Source organism: Hevea brasiliensis, chromosome 8 (genome assembly GCF_030052815.1).
Source record: "Hevea brasiliensis isolate MT/VB/25A 57/8 chromosome 8, ASM3005281v1, whole genome shotgun sequence".
NCBI classification, from domain to species: domain Eukaryota; kingdom Viridiplantae; phylum Streptophyta; class Magnoliopsida; order Malpighiales; family Euphorbiaceae; genus Hevea; species Hevea brasiliensis.
In genome coordinates, this window is record NC_079500.1 from 42,932,914 (window position 1) to 42,954,701 (window position 21,788).

Consider the following 21,788-nt stretch of genomic DNA (forward strand, 5'->3'; position numbering starts at 1 on the left):
GCTGTATCTGTTTATTCCTCAGCTGCTTTACCTCATAAGCCAGAATTTTTATGGGTTCTTCCTCATATAAGGGGTCTGGATTTACTTCAATCTCTTCAACTGATAGTACATGAGATGGGTCAGATCTGTACCTCCTTAACATGGACACATGGAAGACACTGTGTATCCTTGCTAGCTCTGGAGGTAATGCCAACCGATATGCCAAAGGACCCACTCTTTCCGTAACCTCATATGGTCCGATGAACGAGGACTCGCTTCCCTTTCTCGCGATCTCATAATCCTCTTCCAAGGAGAAACTTTGAGGAATACCTTATCACCTATGCATATTCAATATCTCTTCTTTTCAAATCAACATAGGACTTCGACGGTTTGATGCAGCCTTGAGTCTATCTCTAATTAACTGATCTTTTCCTCTGTCTCACGAACAATTTCTGCCCAATCATCTTCCTTTCACCTATTTCATCCCAACATAAGGGAGTTCTCGCACTTCCCGCCATACAATGCTTCATATGGAGGCATTCCAATGCTTGATTGGTAGCCGTTGTTATAAGCAAACTCAATCAAAGGCAAGTCCAGATCCCAACTACCTTCAAATTCAATCACACAAGCCCGTAGCATATCCTCCAATATCCGAATTACCCTTTCAGATCGCCATCTATCCGTGGGTGGAATGTTGTCTTTGAAGTTCAATCTAGTTCCTAGGGCTCTCAAGACTACCCTAATCTAGAAGTGAACCTAGGATCCTCGCCGATACAATTGATACTCGCACTCCATGCAATTTCATAATCTCATATATGTACAATCCGCCAATCTTTCTGTGCTATAGTCCATCCGACTAGCAAAAGTGAGCAGACTTGGTTAGTCATCAATTATGACCTATACCGCATCTTGACTATTCTGTGTCCTCGGAAGTTTCATCACAAAATCCATAGTTATCTGTTCCCTTACTATGTTTCATAGGGTGCCACTCGTATGCTAGCTTGACACTTATTAATGTATACAAATTCTGTTAGTGGGATGTATCTGTCCCATCTCCTTTCGGATTCAATGACACAAGTTCTCAATATATTCTTGAGGGCTTATCACATTTTACAGGTTATTATTATCATTTCATTTCATTATTTATAGGAACTCAATGAGTTTCCGAATTTACCTGAATTACTTGTTTCGACTGTCCATCCGTTTGAGGATGATAAGTCGTACTGATATCTTTAAGCTTATAACAATTCGTGGTACGTAATTCACATTAATATAATCGAGTCATCGACTCTAGCTACCTTACAAGTGTAGTCGTTTGATAGGCTAGTTCTGAAGTTTTACATTTCTGACTAAAATTTTCACATTTATTTCCAGTAATAGTACTCTATTCGGGTGCAACTGTATCAATTTATAGATTACTTACAAATATTCTTAATTTATTATACCACGAGGAAGCATGTAGCTCTACACAATAATCTCGTGTCGATACTATAATCTGCAGCTTACAATACAAACATCGAGAACATTATATAGTCACGACGTTATAACCTCATGGACTAGGTTTTCTAACATCTTATCTTTCTCGAATCCACTAATATCCCAAACCGATTCTGATTACAATTTCCTTTGACAATTACTAACAGTAACATCTTTGCCCTCATCTAGAGCAATCCTATTACTGTAACTCACTTTTACGTCCTCTTGCCTTACATTAAGTAGGCTCGCCATTTAGCTTTATAATTTATGGTATGTTAGAAAATACTTTTAGCTAACAATTCTTCCAAAAGTAATGTCAATCATACTTGTTATTATAGTTATTATCCTAAAGGACTAGTCACTAATACATCAAAATTCGTTCCCATGTAAAGGAATAACAACAGAATATATAGTTCTGACACTAACACACAACTAAGTAGTGCTGGGATCAAATAATAACTAATTGTTTCTTTCAAAAATTAAGAACTTACCAGCAGCTACATCTGAAGTTTCTGCTCTTTCTCCTTGGCACATAGTGGACGCTCTGACTGGTGCGCTACTATATTCGGGTTGATTCACTGTGTTATAGTGGTGAGGAGTACCAACTCTATTTCTATCTTGACTCTGACTGATGATCTGTGAACTCCGGAGAGCAGATCGAGGTGGTTTAGCACAATCTTTAGCAAAGTGTCTAAGTTTTCCACAATTGTAACAGGTTCCAGAGGCCTTACGACAAATACCTCCATGTAGCTTACCACAAACATGGTAGAAACGGGCAGAATAGGAACTTCTGGTTGTTCGACGACTAGATCTTAGTGGTCTCTGCCCTGATGATCCGCCTCTATCATATTTCTGAGCTCGGGGTTCCTCAAATTCTTTTCTCTTCCCCAAATTACTGTTCGAACTCTGACCCATAGGTTTCTCCCTCTTTTCCATTTCATGTTGCCCTTGTGGGGTTGGAGTGCAGATTGGGCTTGGGGTGAATGTGATTATCAGCCATTTGTTGAAAGAAAGTGGCCATTTGCTGGGCCATTTGTGCAATAATTTGTACTGGTAAAGCTGGTACAGTCAGGCCTTCGACACTTTGTGGAGTTGGGGCCTCAACTTGTACTTCTGCCATTACGGATTGTTCTATTGTCTCATTCTTCTCTTCCATTTTTTCACAGAATTTTCTATTCCTGTACAACCAATACAAGGAGATTCCTCTCCATTAGTTCATATTTATGATGTAAATGTACTATATGTATCAAACATTTGAGCAGTTGTAGTTCTGACAAAAAGATTTCAAATTCACAGTTCAAAATTCACTTTAAAACCATTGCTCTGATACCACTTAAACATGTCACACCCTACCCCTCTGTAAGGCATGACATGATCCCGTAGTATACCTAATGAATTATCAACTCCGCTCATCGATAACCCATTAAATACACTACAAGGGATTTTAAAAACTTTTCTTACTTCTTTCACAGTGGTGAGCACTATTTACAGGTGTTAAAAACTTTTGTGAACTGAAGTGATAGAACTAACACATTTGACTTATTTGGAATTTCTGTAAAAATTTTGGCAGAGTGCCATCTGTATTTTGGATAAAACAGTTCTTTAGAAAACCTGTAAAAAGCACTTCAATATTTTTCCAAATCTCAACTCCAACAAAATTCAACACAATATTTTTCTCAACTCAATCAACAACAATTTTTCAGTATTTTCAAAGAATGAGATAAAAGAAATATAATACAAATTTTACAAGTCAAAATAACTCATAATTCACTTTACAACTTCAATGTACAATTATAAGACTCAAAATTTATATTACAAAACTATTCAAGTAAATGAAATCTTAAATTTATATTTACAATAATTTACATTTAATTACATACCAAAATGTTTTACAAGAGTTTTTATACAGCTGTTCAAATAATTTACATACATATTATTACATGCATACCTCAGACCTATGTACATGGGTATACCCATAATATACCTGGAGCTGATCTGAAAGTGTCTTCAAAGAAACTTACTCACTGCTCTATGCTCTTCTTACTGCGACAAAGATACAAAGCTATCACGAGTGGTGAACTCAGTGGTGCACAACTATAATTTAAAACATAGTACAATATACATTGACAAAATTTACAGTAAATAATTTGGGAATCTGAATACTCATCAAATTCCAAAACTCAAAATATTCATTGCCAATAATGTTAATCATTTGTGTAAATGACTTTGATCACAAAATTCAATTTATCAAATCATGACTAACCATTTAAGTAATTCCAACAAAATCAATTATACATAAACCATAATTGAAATCACAATTCTTTACCATTCAAAAGCCAATCTGTATCTCAAAAATCATTATGTATCTCAAAAATCAATCTTTATCTCAAAGCCATGTTGTATCTCAAAAACCATGCTGTAGCTCAAAAACCATGCTGTAGCTCACAAATCATTCTTTATCTCACTAACTATGCAAGACTAATCCGATAGGGCCATCTTCGATGTGATTCTAACTCCCTATGGTCGGGGAGGTCGAATCATATTCTAACTCCCTATGGTCGGGGAGGTCGAATCATCGTGCACAGTACCATCACAATAATGAATCTTCCGCAAGGGCCATAACGATAAAATAAACTTAGATCTAACCTCAAATCAGAAGAAAATCTAAACCTGTGCACGTACCATGGTAATCAAAACACAACTAACTCCATTGTCTTCTCAACAAATGAGAGAGACGGGTAATAACCTAGTCAAGCATCTATAGTGAGATATAAAACAATATCACCATCCTTTTAGTGAGCATAAATCACAATATAATTCGATTCAAAGTCAATTCCAATATCCAATAATTTTTATGCTCATCACAATTGAAATCATAAATTTGCATTTTTTTTCATGAAAATTTCCATCACAATTCAAAACATGTTCTATCACAATTTTCCAAAACATAACTTATTCAATCCATAACAATGCTTAATACTTGTGGAAATACCATTTCACAAAGCTAAATTCATACATACTATAACAATTTTCAATAATCATTGAATTAAATCTAATGCTTGTTAAACATAATACATAAGAAAATATGTCATTTAATCATATGAAATATTCAAAACAAAATCAGTTAAAAACTAGTTGTGCACAAACCTCTCGATGATCGTCTCTGTCCGACTCAGTGTTTCCTTCCCTTTTCCTGAGTCCTTGCTAACTGAAAAACACAATTTGAAGTGTTTCAGTACAAAATTAAATTGTCTCTAACAATAATGTTCGATAAGTAATTCATTGAATACCCTTATTTGCTTAATCAACCAATATATCGACCCTCGATGCATTCTAGGTAAACTAGGTTTTAGTGTCACTAATATGTCACATTCGATAGTATTTTAGGGTTGGTACGTTTTACCAAACTCATTTCCTTGTTTAGTGCATTTTAATGCAACTTGCTAGATTCCATGATACTAGTTTGACCTAGCCGGACGACCTAGTTCCCTCGGTTTTTGGGTTTTGGTCAAAACTACAAACTTGTAGATCTATGTCTTACGGAACGCGGGGAAAAATTTTAGGTCAATCCGAGTTATGTAGACCAAGTTATGGTCATTTTACTATTGTTGGTCAAATGGCATCAAATTTGGTCATTTTAGGTCAATTTTGGCCAACTTTGGTGCGGCCAGTTTTTGGACCCGCACTTGTGCAAGCTGTTTGACTTACTTATGGTCATTTATGGGCTTTGGTGTCTTCATAAGACTTGTAGGTATGGGTCTTAACTATTCATGGTTAAAATTTCAGGTCAATTGGACCTGTTTTGCATGAGTTATGGCCTACACACTAACTGCTGCCCAATTGGTCAGTTTTCAGGTTTCAATTGCACTTAATCCGAATTGGTCATTTTTCATGTTACCTTGCAAGCAGAATTTTGGTGTGCTTTCTCAATGAACGTTGGCACATTTTGTGCCTAGTTTCACCCCCAATTGGTCTCATACCAATTGAGGTTACACATTTAAAGTTATAGGCTAAAATGTATACTGCCCTTAATTACCTTGCTTAAACATACATAAATGACACATTTACCTTACTATATGTCCACTTCCCTTACCAATTCTGTTTTGGTACATTACCAAAACCTTATACCACTTCACTTTAAAGTCACTTTGGGCAGATTACACACATCCTCAATACACCAAATAAACTCAAATTTACAAAGTCTATGTACAATCACATATACACATAAACATTACTCATTCTTACATACACTTTACACAACCAATCTATATACATATCCATCAATCCTCAATGCCAATATTCTGCCAATACCTTTATGAACTCATACATTTATCAAAGAGTCCCAAGGCTGCCGAATTGTTCCACAATGCCAAAGTGTCCTACAATTCATCAATTTCCATTCCAAGTGCACAATCACCATATACATGTGGAATAATTTACTAGGACATTAAATCACCCTAATCAAATAATTTCTCATCAAATATATGTATGAATATTTCATTAAACATACAATTCCATGGCTGTCCAAAATTCATATATCAAGAATTCCTCAAACTTGAAAATTTTCTTCACAATTCAAACACCCATAACAAGTATACAAAGTTTAACAAAGCAATGTTCAAAAATACAAACTTACCTTTGGTTGGGACTTGTTAAACCTTCACTAAACTTCTTGATTTTGGTATCAAGCTCTTCCTTGTGATGTGAGGACAATTTTTAGTGAAGCTGCCAAGGTGATTGGAGGTAAATTGAAGGAGTGCATGAAGCTTAAAGAAAAATGGCCATGGAGGTTTTGGGAGCTTTTCATTTACGGCATGGATGATTCTCAAGCTTGAAGATGAAGTGTTTAGTGGAGAAATCTGCCCACTAACACATTTTATAATCCTTAGGTTATTCCTTAGTTGTCCACTCACTTTAGTTTAATCATTTTATATGTTAAATGTGTTATTTACACAAATTTCACTCCACTTTTGGCTATTTACATTAGGTCCCACCAAATTAATTCTTCATTTTATTTTCTAAGTGTAATATTATTTATTTTTAATGGACATTTAGGTCAAAAGACAATTCAGGATGTCAAATGACCATAATGCCCCTGTTCGGGTTGCATTCCCGATTTTTCGGTAACACCGGATTTTGTCTGTTTTTCGATTTCTCACTTTTCTTTGTACTAATTATTTTATTTTTCTTTGATATTTCTAATGATATTTATACTTCAATTGATGTCTCTTTAAATCCTAAAAATATTTTCCAGGGTTCCCTGCGGTCCAGGGCTAGTCAACGGCCCACACCGTGACTTCCCGGTGCGGTCACCCATCGCTAGGGTTCTCGGCTCGCTTAACTTGGTTACATTTCTTTGCTATTATTTTTCCTTTGTTTTTCTTGTATTTTTTTTCTTTTATTTCATTATTTTATGTCTCCTCACACATAACGAAGTGTAGTTCTAGGCATCCTAGCTGTCCGAATAGCACTGGTCACCGAAACAGTAGAACGCACTACCGAACTTAGGGGTGTTACAGAAAACAAACTTAAGATGACTTAAAAATTGGCCAAATTCGAGTAACCAATTCTGGACCTGGTAAAAGTGATCAAATGAATAGTGTTTGTTCATTTGGCCATAACTCAGTGTAGAAATATCTAATTGACCTGACTTTTATATTAATAGAAAGCTTAGACAATTTAGAACAACTTTCATGAAGCACATAACTCCAAATTTTAACTAAAACTTAATGGAATTGTCCACCAAAGTCAAGACACCAAATCTGGCAGAACCAATTCTGCCCAGAAATTCTGGAAAATTTAAATCCGGCCAGTTATAGTATTTAGGCCATAACTTGGGTACAAAACTCCAAATGGAGTGATTCAAAAAGAAAATTAAAGAAGACACATAAAGGAACAACTTTGATAAAGAAAATTTTGCCAAATTTTCACTGTAACAATGACTAATGGAACAGTAAACTTAAGGTATGAAATCTGAAATTTTTGAATAACATAAAATAAGCTTTGAAATGGTATTGGCAATCAATGTCAACAAAAATAAAATGCAAAATGTAGTATCTTGGTGAACTTAGGCTTAACAAATCTATTATGAATTAAAAAGTCAACTTTTGTGTAGGAATGGCTAAGTAAATAGTAACAACCAAAATTAATGGAGTGAATGGTACCCCACTTAAAGGATTTAATGTATACCTATATTATGAGAATAGGTAGATAGAAATTGTATTCTCATCACAAATAGAACTTAGGAGACATTGTTAATATATCTTGCAATGTGGTTTGGAAATCAATATAAATGAAAATTTTGAACCTAGGGACATGTAAAATGATGTAATAAATTAGATAAGGAATTAGAAAGGAAAAATAGATGATATAATTGATAAATTGTGAATTATATAAATGATATTCATGAATATATGCATTAGATGAAAATGAGTCTAGATATTGTATTTCCACTAGGAAATAAAGTTTAGAATGTTACAAAAAATATATATAATGAAATAATTGTTATAAATTATGATCTTATGAATGACATAATGAATGAATAAATGAATCATATTAATGTATGAATGAGACATCATTTCTCATTAGGAAAGAAAGGAAGAATGTTTTGAGTACAATGGTACATGAGAATTATTGTTGTGAATTGTGATCAACACAAATGATATAATAAATGAATGTATAAATTATGATAAATGCATAATTTATGTAAAATTGTATTCTAAAAATTTATATTTCTGTTACGAATAGAATTGAAATGTTATAAATTATAATTGGAATTTATCATGAAATAATGAAATAATAAAACAAAACATATTAACACTTAATGGTACTTATGTGCCCATGTATTACCTAGGCACGTGTGTCAGATTGGATAGATTGGTATGCCGATAGGGTATTGTTTAGCAGTACTGCGTAAGGCTTTATGCCTATATTTATGGCTTTATGCCCGCATTCATGGCTTTTATGCCAGATTATATGTTATGATGGCTTTTTAGCCATATTGACTGCATACGTGGTTGACGTTTCGTGTCCCATGGTATAACGGCTCGAGGCACCACGGTGTCCAGTGCCAACGACCCGTTATCCAGTTTAGTCACTCCATCATAGGTTACCTGGACAGTGTAAATTATTGAAATTATTTAAGAATATTAGTAATTAAAAACATTAGAAAGTATTGAATGAAATGAAAAAAAGATTAGTAATGGAAACATAACTGAATCACGTAGTACAAACGAAAATTTCAGAATTGTAGGAACCGAAAATACAATACAGCTAGAATTAATATGTATATCGAATATTATTACTGTATAAACTCAACACCTCCAAATAGGGACAAAATAGAATATAAGATAGTTGATATTAGAAATATCATACCAAATTTAATTGATACTCGAGGATCTAAATTATACTTTAGAATTGTACTTCAGTCTTTCTTATTTGTATATATTATTTTCTTGTTATATTATTGCACCACTAAGTAGAAATGCTTAGCACGATGGATTTGTTTCCTTCGCGTAGGTACTGAAGCTAAAACCCAGTGGACAATTAACTGGGATTTTTGGAGTCTAGATCTGCAGAAGTGTCAGAAGTATTCAAGTTGTACCTCCTCAGCAATGCATGTAGATAGGGCTCACAAAAGTTATTTTATGCATTTATAATTAGTTATTATGTTGAAATATAAATTATGGAATTGTAATTAATTTGTATTTGTATATTATGTAAATTGTAAATTATGAACTTGTGTAATTAGTTTATAAATCATGTAAATTTATGTAATTTGAAAATTTTTACATATGAATTGAGTATGAATGAAAATGTATGGAAATAACTATGAAATTGAAATATATGGATGAGATTTGAAATATGAGATGACTGTGAGAATGATTGATGAGATAAGTATGATTAGTATGGATAAGATTTTATTGTGAAAATATTGTTGAATTTCAAGTAGGTGAATAGTGAAATACGCCAAATGGTAATAGAAATAGAGAAAACTCCACTAGTTTCTCCTTAGAAAAATAATTGATATTAAAATATAACAAGAACAAATTATTAAAAGAATAAACTAAGATAAGATAGGGTGCTCTGGCACCGAGTGTGACATGCCTTGCTCGGCTACACTGTAGACGGGTAAGGGGTGTCACATTTATTAGTATCAGAGCACGGTTTAGGCGTTCCTAGGCATTGATAGATAGAATAAGATCGTGTGCATAACATGCATTGCATTCATAAGAGTCAAGGTGACACTAATGCAGATCTATTTTCTTTTGTTATTTTAGGTTAAGGTATAGACTCAGAATCGCACAGGGCAGTAGAGGAAGAAGTAATAAGCCGTATCCCGACTGGGAGTGATGTTGGAAATCGGGGAGATCCTGCTCCACTAGTGCAAGAAGTGCCTGTACAACCCCAATAGGCCTTGTTTGAGCAGATGACTGAATTCTTTCGACAGATGACTGGGGTTATTCCACCACCGCCTCAGTGGAAATCACCTTTAGAAAAAATTAAGAAGTATGGAGCTGTAGATTTCAATGGTAAAAAGGAAGACAATTCTTCAGTGGCTAAGTATTGGTTAGAAAGGACTGAAAGAGTCCTGCAACAGCTCCATTGCACACCATAATAGAATTTGGAGTGTGCAGTTTCATTGCTACAAGAAGCTGCATATTGATGGTGGGATGTCGTAACCAAGATAGTGCCACCAGCCAACGTAACTTGGGAATTCTTTCTGATAGAGTTCAGAAAGAAATATATTAGCGGTGTTCATAAAGAGGAATAAAAGAGGAGTGGTGATCAGCAAAAGAGGAAATTTGGACATCTGATCAAAATAAGAGACCTAGACCCAGGCCTATACCCAGAAGAGGTCAACCAGAGATACTAGTGGTGAGTGAACCAAGACTAGCAAGAAAATGTAGCCATTGTAACAATTGGCATAAGGTGAATGTAGGGGATTGACTGGAGCCTGTTATAGATGCGGGGCCATGGACCATCGTCTAAAAGATTGTCCTAAGAGGAATTTACCACGGACCCAGATAGAGGTCATGGAAGGACCAGGTGCAACAGTAACACCACTTGCAAATGTCACCCAAGCCAGAGAGGAGTAAGATGCCCCAAATGTGAATTTGAGATAAAGTATCCTTCCTTTATGATATGCCTAAGTGTATAATGATAGATTTGAAAAGACTAAATAATACAATATATATAAAAGTAGTAGACAGAGGGAGCAATAAAAAGGTAAAGGAATTATCTCAGATACCTACACCCGGTAAATTTCGAGGACGAAATTTTTGTTAGAGGGGAAGAATTGTAACACCCTCACTTTAGCTAGTCCGTGCATTCGACTGTTCCATTGACCAATGTTTGACTGGACAGCTAGAATGTCTGGAACTATAATTAAACTAGAGTGAGGAGTCATAAATAATTGAAATAATGGTAAGAAACAAATTTTAAAAAATTTAATCTATGAAATACACTAAGGTTAAATGAGGCAGTGCCCCAGTGATGGGTGACCCTAGCGGGAAGTTGCTGTCTTCACAGCTATAGCCCTAAACTTGAGGGAAATTTTGTGAAATAATTTTTGGGACTCTAGAGAAGAGTTATTGAGGTTTCGATGGCACTAGAATTCCAAGAAAATGCTTTTGGAATTTTATCAATTGGTACAGACAATTTTGGCTCAATAACCCAAACGGAGGGCATTTTGGTCATTTCGTCTTCAGAGATAATTTTTGACCGACTTGTCCAATTAAGTAAATAAATTATATGACATAAAATATGAATAAAAAGTGATAAAAATTAAATTGAAAATGAGTAGAGAAGAATAGAAAAGAAAATAAATTAAATGGGACTTGTGACATCACCATGATGCAATTAAAAACTCTCAACCCAATCACAACTTGACAAACTAATTAAAAGGAGATATATACACATAAAATGAGAAAAATTAAGAAATAAATTCTGCTCATCTCCTCAACCATTTTTGGCAGCCACTCCCATCTCTCTCTACCTCCATTAAAACTTTCTAATCTCTCTCTTCTAAGCCGTAATTTCTCGCCATAAAACCTTAAGTTTCTTTTATTAAAACTTGTCTACACCTATTGGGTAAGTGTTTGGCAGCCTAGAGAAAGAAAGAAAGTGAAGGAAAAATTGAAGATTAGCCAAGAAAATTCTGTTCAAAAAGGTTAGTGCATAAACTAGTTTCCTTCCTTCTTCTTTAGTTAAAATTTAGTCAAATTATGATGAGCTTACATGAATATTTATGGAATTGAGGTATGTATGAAGGCATGGAAAATTTGGTCAGCCTTGATGGTATGGGATTTTCATGGTTTTGATAGTTAGGATGCAATTAAATTTGTATATTAAAGTCAATTAATGTGTATATATATAAAGTAGAGTTGAAATTTGATGAGTTTGTAGGAGATGGAAATTATGACCAATTAGGGTTTGTGACAAATTTGGGTTTTGCTCATGTGTTGGTGAATAGAAGTCCTAATGGTCAATTATTGACCATTTGGCTGTGTTTGATGAGGAATTGAATTGAATTATGGCTTTGGATTTGAGGTTGGGTATACTGCCTCATAGGACTTGCAAGACTGGATGTGAGTCTAGCAAGTTTGGGCAGCTGTAACTTGAGTTGTGTAGGTTCAATTTGTGCAAGGCTAATTGCACATGAAACTAGACATATAATGGCATAACTTTGATGAAGAAATCTTGCCCAGAAAACAAACTTAGGATGACCTAAAAATTGGCCAAATCCGGGTAACCAATTTTGGACCTGGTAAAAGTGACCTAATGAATAGTGTTTCTTCATTTGGCCATAACTCAGGGTAGAAATATCCAATTGACCTGAATTTTATATCAATAGAAAGCTTAGACAATTTAGAACAACTTTCATGAAGAACCAATTCTGGTAGAACCAATTCTGCCCAAAAATTCTGGAAAATTTCAATCCGGCTAGTTATGGTATTTAGGCCATAACTTGAGCTACAAAACTCTAAATGGAGTGATTTAAAAAGGAAATTAAAGAAGACACATAAAGGAACAACTTTGATGAAGAAAGTTTTGCCAAATTTCCACTGTAACAATGACCAATGGAACAGTAAACTTAAGGTATGAAATCTGAAAATTTTGAATAATATAAAATAAGCTTTGAAATAGTATTGCCAATCAATGCCAACAAAAATAAAATGTAAAATGTGCTATCTTGGTGAACTTAGGCTTAACAAATCTATTATGAATTAAAAAGTCAACTTTTGTGTAGGAATGGCTAAGTGAATAGTAACAACCAAAATTAATGGAGTGAATGGTACCCCACTTAAAGGATTTAATGTATACCTAAATTATGAGAATAGGTAGATGGAAATTGTATTCTCATCACAAATAGAACTTAGGAGACATTGTTAATATATCTTGAAATGTAGTTTGAAAATCAATATAAATGAAAATGTTGAACCTAGGGACATGTAAAATGATGTAATAAATTAGATAAGGAATTAGAAAGGAAAAATAGATGATATAATTGATAAATTGTGAATTATATAAATGATATTCATGAATATATGTATTAGATGAAAATGAGTCTAGATATTGTGTTTTCACTAGGAAATAAAGTTTAGAATATTACAAAAAATATATATAATGAAATAATTGTTATAAATTATGATCTTATGAATGACATAATGAGTGAATAAATGAATCATATTAATGTATGAATGAGACATCATTTCTCATTAGGAAAGAAAGGAAGAATGTTTTGAGCACAATGGTACATGAGAACCATTGTTGTGAATTGTGATCAACACAAATGATATAATAAATGAATGTGTAAATTATGATAAATGCATAATTTATGTAATATTCTATTCTAAAAATTTATATTTCTGTTACGAATAGAATTGAAATGTTATAAATTATAATTGGAATTTATCGTGAAATAATGAAATAATAAAACAAAACATATTAACACTTAATGGTACTTATGTGCCCATGTATTGCCTAGACACGTGTGTCAGATTGTATAGATTGACATGCCAATAGTGTATTGTTTAGCAGTACTACGTAAGGCTTTATGCCCGCACTCATGGCTTTTATGCTCGATTATATGTTATCATGACTTTTTAGCCATATTGACTGCATACGTGATTGACGTTCCGCGTTCCATGGTATGACAGCCCGAGGCACCGCGGTGTCCAATGCCAACGACCTGTTATCCAGTTTAGTCAGTCTGTCATAAGTTACCTAGGCAGTGTAAATTATTGAAATTATTTAAGAACATTAGTAATTAAAAAGATTAGAAAGTATTGAATGAAATGAGGAAAAAGATTAGCAATGGAAACATAACTGAATCAAGTAGTATAAACGAAATTTTTAGAATTGTAGGAATCGAAAATACAATATTGCTAGAATTAATCTGTATATTGAATATAATTATTGTATAAACTTAGCACTTCCAAAGAGGGACAAAATAGAATATAAGATAGTTGATATCAGAAATATCATACCAAATTTAATTGCTACCCGATGATCTAAATTATACTTTAGAATTATACTTTAGTCTTTCTTATTTGAATATATTATTTTCTTGTTATATTATTGCACCACTAAGCAGAAATACTTAGCACGATGGATTTGTTTCCTTCGTGTAGGTACTGAAGTTAAAACCTAGTGGACAATTGACTGGGATTTTTAGAATCCAGATCTGCAGAAGTGTCAGAAGTGTTCAAGTTGTCACCTCCTCAGCAATGCCTGTAGATAGGGCTCACAAAAGTTATTTTATGCATTTATAATTAGTTATTATGTTGAAATATAAATTATGGAATTGTAATTAATTTGTATTTGTATATTATGTAAATTGTAAATTATGAACTTGTGTAATTAGTTTATAAATCATGTAAATTTATGTAATTTGAAAATTTTTACATATGAATTGAGTATGAATGGAAATGTATGGAAATGATTATGAAATTGAAATATATGGATGAGATTTGAAATATGTGATGACTGTGAGAATGATTGACGAGATAATTATGATTAGTATGGATAAGATTTTATTATGAAAATATTGTTGAATTTCTAGTAGGTGAATAGTGAAATACGCCAAATGGTAATAGAAATAGAGAAAACTCCACTGGTTTCTCCTTAGAAAAATAATTAACATTAAAATATAATGAGAACAAATTATTAAAAGAATAAACTAAGATAAGATAGGGTACTCCGGCACCGAGTGTGACATGCCTTGCTTTGCTACACTGTAGATGGGTGAGGGGTGTCACAGCAAGTCTTAGAATTAATGTTGAAATTTGAGTCTTATGAAGGCTATAATGAATAGGAATTTAGGTTGAGAATTTAGAGTTGTGAAAAGATGTAACTGATGTGGGAAATTGAATAAGACGAGAAGATATATGGGCTGTGAACTATAATAAAAGGTTCAAAAGGGTATAGATTTCAAAAGTAAAATTATTATAAGAAGTAGGTTTTTGGGGCTGTTTGTAGGACCAAATTTGCAAAATGAACAATAGAATAGTTTAGGCTTCACACCTAAACTTCCTTAGGCATTCACACCCAAGATTCTAAAGGCATCACACCTAGGGTTGAATTGCATCACACAATTCGAAGCATAATTGCTAGAATATGTATTGTTCAAAGCTTTTTTTACAACACTACAAACATGGGTATTTATAGACTCATATATTAATCATTTGCGCTTAAGGATTTGGACTTCCAAAGGTAAACCTTAATAATTAAATAATTTTTAACCAATAAGGAATATAAATAAAGACTCCTATAAAAAACTAGATCTTTTTAGCAAATATGAAATTACAGAAGTATCCCTATGATGTACATAAATAAAACTCTACTCTACATTAAAATTGAACCATAATCCTAGCTTCTCAGTATTTGGCTATGAATGTTCTTGAATTCCTTGGCCGCATCTGTATCATGGTGTTGTGGTGCATGAATGTGCTTTCTGATATTTGGAATACAAATTGGGTGCAATTGTATTAAGTTTGTGTTTCCTTACATTGATTTAGTGGATTTTGCTGCCACTTATTTCTAGTTCCTCTCATTTCTTGAGCATTTTAGAAGGTTCAAGTTTTCCCCCCCTTTTTTATCCCTTTCTTTTGGAGTTTCTCTTGCATTCTTCCTCAGATCCTTTGCACTTAGGTTTTGTCCCTTTATCCTTTCCATACGTTTATTTTGCCACAACTATCCTTTCCATAGTTTAATTTGTTTATGCTCAACTCATGTTAACTTTGCAGGTTATAGCAAGAAGGTTATTATAATCTAAACAAATTGCACCAAATTTGTATTTATCAACAACTTATGGAATTCTATATTGTATATTATCTATTTTTTGTTATATAGTCTTTGTTCAAAATTTGTCTGTGATTTTTATCATATATTATACTAGATCCTCTTCTTTCTTTTAGAAAGAAGCTCAAAGGTATTATACTTAAACTTCAGGTTTGTTAATTCATTTATCTAAACACCAATAATTTGGCAAATTGCTCATGTGTCAGTCCTTCCTTAACTTATAAAGTAACATGATATTAGATTATTAGTAAATGACATTGTCATCAAAGCTATTGCAATCGCACTAAAAAATCTATCAGAAGCTAATGGTAATTAATGTTGTTGTGAGTCTCCTATAATCGCCAAATCAACCTACAATTCAATGGAAAAGATGAGATCGGTGGCCTATGGGCTAGCCTCTCCGATGCTCAAGTTAAAAGTTTGATCGAAAATGGAGGTGCTAAATGATAAAGTGCTTTCAGTCATAATTTTAGCAGAGTAAGCACACCTAATTAATACTTAGTTCTGATATTTATAGACTAAGAGCTAAAAAGCCATTATAACTAGTTGAGAGAATCTTAGACACTCGGTTATCGTTCTAAGATTTTCACCTATAAATCTATCTTGAATGTTGACTAGTATTACTAATGTTTAGTAACACTCCTAAACTTTACTTTAATATCTCTTGTTCATGTTTGTTGGGTTAACCAGTCCAATCCTTCCTTTGCTCAATCTAAATAGTCCAAGCCATGTGATGCTCAGATTGCTCTTGGTCTGGATAGTTTGAGTCTTGGTCGTTCGGTCTAATTGGCCTGAGCCACGTGATGGTCAAGCTACTCCCTGGTCACGACTTCTTTGTTTTGCCCTTTTGAGTCAGCGCTTGACACTTTAGCTGCCATGTTGGGAGCGTTAACTCTTTGACTTGATTTTGGGATGGTTATATCATTGTTCCTCCCTCTCCCCCCCCTCCCCCCCCCCCCCCTCCCCCTCTTAGTCCCTTCGAATCTTTAGTTTTCATGCTTATGCTCGACCGATTACCTTTACAGAGTTTCTTGAAACTCATGGTTCGTGATTTATGGTGATTAGGCTTGAGGATAGCTATTTGGCCTGCTTTTTTAGCAGCGTCTCTTCAATTTGACATAACATCATAAATATCTTCTCAAAAGCACCAAAAGCCATTTTGGTGTCATATTTCTGAAATTGGGCATTTAATGCTCCATTCTTTCTTTATAAATACCCCCCATGCTCCTAAATCTTGTCGCAGGTGTTGTCACTTTCGGCCTCTTTAACTCAACTTCAAAATTTTGCAATTCAACTCTAATTTCTTCCAAATAGCTGCTCTGATCAAAATACACCAAATTTCTCCAAATTTAACCTACAAAACAAATAAATTCCAAAAATTAAACTAAGAAGTGTAAAATTGCAAAATTGACTAAATATATGCTAATATCTATAGTAATATCTATGAACAAGGATAAATTATGTGCAAAAATTATACCTAAATGATGATATAAAATGCATGTATAAATTATGACCTCTTGCTTGATACTTTAGAGCTAATTACTAATTTTATTTATATTATGAAATAAATTAATAACAAATTGTATTGAAATCAAACACTAAGATTTTAAGTGGTTTAAACTTTTATTTAGTTAAAATTACCTAATGGCTGAAGGTCTTTTAACCTATTCCTAACACTTCATAACACTATATTATATCACATACATCATTAAAATCATATCAATATAAAATTTAAAGCTTGAAAATAAAAAAATATATAAACCAACATGAAATTAATAAATTCACTATGTCTTTATATTTGAATTTTTAAAATATCTAAGCAAGTATAAAAATTACAAAAAAAATATAGGTGTAAGATAAAACATCATATTAAATTATAAAATTAATAATCAGGTCAACATCATTAACAAATAATTTACAAAAATCGAAATTTTTAACGGTGATAAATTTATACTACTTTTTTAAAACTAAGATATCTCTCAAACTATAAAATATTTTTTGCATAAAACCAACGAAAAAAATTAGACAAGATCTTGAATTTAATTTTAGACACAAGAATCACAGAAAAAGATGAAGAATTGAGGAAAATATAAGCCTTGAAATTCGGTTGTACTACAAATTATGATTTGTAGACACCCTAAATTTGGATAGTTATAACTTATTCAATTTAACAACTTTTTCTATGATTTTTGAAATTAAAATTATCAAAATTTCATGAAGATTACAAATATAATTTTATAGAAATAAAAGTACATGAAAATTAATTAAAAACGAAGTGTCAGAAATAAGAACATATGCAGTGTTGTTATTATCCTTAAATTTATCACATGTATATGCAAATTATGAACGTATAAGACTAATTTAAAGCATATAAATATGAAACAACTATAGTATGGCATTAATCTTGAACATGAAGTATCAAAAACTCTCACCTTGATTAAATATTGTTAAATTTTTTGAAATTAAAAAAAAAATAGGGAGAAGGAAAAGAAAATTTTAGAGAAAGCTCCAGGGATTAATCTCTGAGTGTCCCTTTCAATCTTCCTAGTGAGATATTTATTGGGATTAGTGTAAAGTTCTAGAGAGATAGGTAATCATAATTTTAGAAGGTTTAGAAGTGTTGATGAGATAGGAATAGATAGGGATAAATAGTAATAAATTATTATTTTTATTTTACATCATTACTTGTCTATAATAATTTTACTAATAAGCCAAATTTAATGCATATTAATAAATTAGATATCATTCAATTATTTTAAGAAAAATATTTTAATATTCATATTAATATTATAAGATTAACATGAATTTAACGAACAATATAACTTTATATACCTAATGACATTTTTTTTTAATTATTTGTTAATAATATTTAATCGTACTTCTTTTTTAAAACAATAATCATAAGTTCAAGCAACTCAATCTTAGGAATCTTAGGTTTTTGTGCACAGGTCACTAGATGTTAATATGTAACATAATAATCACACTGCAGTATAAAATTTTCAGAAAATTTCAGAGATTATTAATCGGCTAATCTGATCAATTCCCATATTAAAAGTGATGACAATTTCTTAAAAAAGAAAAAGAAAAAGAAAAAGAAAATAAAAGAGCAGATATTAAGTTCCAATCATATCCTTGATAGGATTTTCATGCTATCTTGTACAATATATGCTGCTGCGACGATCATTGAAATAAAATAATAAAATTTTTAATTAAAAATAATAAATAAAATATTAAAAAAAACATAAAAAATTTAAAATTAAAGTTTTATTTTAGAGCTTTTTCATATTAGTTGATAGCTATTTTAATTTTATTTTTTATTTAAACTGAGATATTTTTGTTAAAAAATAGTATTTATTTTAAATTTATTTTCAATGATGAATTTACTTCTAAGCGTTATAAATAATAAATAATTATTCAATTTATTTGTTATAATATTTTAAAAATAAATTTTAATTATTTTTTTATTTTTAAAAATAATAATATAATATGTGTCAAAAACAAATAGGCAAAGAATTTTTCATATATTTATTGGTTATATATTTGATATGATTCATTGATAATGTTTGAATGCATTCAGAGTAAAGTTTCTGTTTTATTCCCTTTCAATACCATAAGATAATGTTTTCTTCCCCTTTTAATATCATATGGGATTGTTATCTTTTTGTACCTCTTAATTTGGAAAGAGCATTCAATCTAGTAGTAACGTGATTGTTCTTCTTGGTCGACAGGTAGTTGAAGAGCCTAAAAGTTTTTGTTCTTTCAAAGAGAGGCTTTACCACTTGCAGGCAAATCTCCATTCTTAGTTTTTGTTTGTTAAACTGTTACTTTCTATATTATTCTTCCAACTGTTATTTTGTGTGCATGTGACCCCAGAGAACTGAAAATGATCGAGTTTGCTTTGGTAGATCTGGGATACATGGATGGGGCCTTTTTGCATGGAGAAACATTCAAGAAGGAGAAATGGTATGTTATTTCAGTTAAAACTCTAAAATGGTCCTGCTTATAGGAAGTATGTTATTTCAGTTAAAACTCTAAAATGCACACAGGCTTTCCAGTGAGACATCCTTTAGAGTCTTGAAACTTTACAAATGTATTACATATGCAAAATAAATGAGAGAGGTGTTTCTCAAAAATGAAATGGTATCTGTTTGCACCTCCACACTCATGCTGCAACTTATTTTGAGATCCTGACCTATCTGAAAGCAATGTTTTTCTTTATGCAATAACCTGCGTATGAGGGTGTGTTCATGTCTGAGTAAGCACGTGCTTGTCTCCAGGTCCTTGAATATCGTGGTGAACAGGTGAGACGCAGCAATGCAGATCTTCGGGAGGCACGCTACCGGTTAGAAGGCAAAGACTGCTATGTGAGTTTACAACAACTACTACAACTAAATCTTAATCATTAACTAGTTGGTTGGCTATATGGATATATATTTTTTTACCATTACTCTTTTATAATATTCAAGTGGTTCAAGTTAAGTGCAACCTGGCGTTGCAGATCTTAGGGAGGCATGCACCAGATGGATTTGAGACCATTCTGGTGATAAAAATTCTTGCAAGCATTTTTCTTAATTGAACTTGCTTTCCTCCTCCTTCCTCCCATTTATCACTTAAATTAAAATATTAATCTATCTGCAGTTTTTGCATGCCATTCTTTCTTCTACCTTTTTTCTTCCGAGGACTAAGCTGTGATATGATTTTCTTTTGTAGCTTTTCAAGATCAGCGAAGAGGTAGTGGTAGATGCCACTGACAAAGGAAACATTGCACGCCTAATAAACCACTCAGTAAGTTGTCTTTAACAAACTTGGAATTTTTATTCTTCTTTTGGAGGGAGATCTTCCATTTCCTGCATTCTGCTTCGGCTGTCTCCTAAGTATATGATTTCATGTCACACAACATATATTTGACTTTATTACTTGAAATCCTACGTTAAATGCTTGGAACCTTTTCTGTTTCATATTGTGGCACTCTGTAATTTTTTATTAATTAGTTCAAGGTTAAGGTTTCATCTTCTTTACTAGTCTTAATTTATCCTTGATACAGTGTATGCCGAACTGCTATGCAAGGATCATGAGTGTGGGTGATGATGAAAGCCGTATCGTACTTATTGCTAAGACAAATGTAACTGCTGGTGATGAGCTAACGTAACTCTCTCTCTCTCTCTCTCTCTCTCTCTCTCTCTCTCTCTCTCTCTCTCAAACATTGGAATTTGTGATATTTTTCACTCTTAAATTCATTTTTTCTACTCATTTCTGGCAGATGCGATTACTTGTTTGATCCTGATGAGCCTGATGAATTCAAAGTTCCTTGTTTATGTAAAGCTCCAAATTGCCGGAAATTCATGAATTAGGTTATATACATAACAATTATTGTTTCTCCGCAAGGAGCACTAACCCAATCCCAAGCTTACGGGATCTGAGTATACAATATTTGTCCTTTTTGCCAAAAGGAAAATGTAATTTTTTGTTTCTTTTTTTTACTCCCTTAGGCAATCTTTGAGCTTAATAAATGTTATAGGTTTGCCTGCTGTTTTAATTCAGGCATTTGTGTAAATTTGTTGACTCACCCTCATTCTCTTATAATTAAAAGCTAACCCATTTTCATTGTTAGTTGGAGCACTCGTTCAGACATTGAAGTTGCTGGATCATTTTTTTTCATGATGAGAGATTGGAGTTGTATTGTCATTGGGTTGTTGCCCATGAAATTCAATATTACGAGGTGATTTCGACTCTTAAATCACAATGCATGAAGAATAAGGAAAAATATTGTTCATATGCATGATTATCATAGGTCTACGTGCTTGTACTTTCTCTCCACTTTCATGACATCCGCCATTCACTTCAAAAATACAATTGAGAAGCCACTTAAAACAGGTGCAATAAAATAAAATTGGAATAGGAATTAAGAAACTAACCAGCCCATTTTTGTGTTTTAATTTGGACCTACAACAATCAGATTTGCGGAAAACTCTTAACAAAATAAAATTGCTTTGAAATTATTTCCATCAGTCATTAAAAAGTTTGGCACA

The 21,788-nt window shown here is 32.6% G+C and overlaps 1 protein-coding gene across 1 annotated transcript in view; it reads left to right on the forward strand.

The window, feature by feature from the left end:
* The window catches only part of LOC131182128 (histone-lysine N-methyltransferase ATX5-like), a 28,584-nt gene extending 7,435 nt beyond the window's left edge, over nucleotides 1-21,149 (forward strand). The window contains exons 3-9 of the mRNA XM_058150774.1: nucleotides 19,326-19,337; nucleotides 19,488-19,544; nucleotides 19,633-19,722; nucleotides 20,037-20,123; nucleotides 20,470-20,544; nucleotides 20,804-20,904; nucleotides 21,020-21,149. Of these exons, the coding sequence (XP_058006757.1) occupies nucleotides 19,326-19,337; nucleotides 19,488-19,544; nucleotides 19,633-19,722; nucleotides 20,037-20,123; nucleotides 20,470-20,544; nucleotides 20,804-20,904; nucleotides 21,020-21,110 (513 nt within the window). The 3' untranslated portion in view covers nucleotides 21,111-21,149. The remainder of the gene's footprint in view (nucleotides 1-19,325; nucleotides 19,338-19,487; nucleotides 19,545-19,632; nucleotides 19,723-20,036; nucleotides 20,124-20,469; nucleotides 20,545-20,803; nucleotides 20,905-21,019) is intronic.
* Nucleotides 21,150-21,788: the final 639 nt, after the last annotated feature.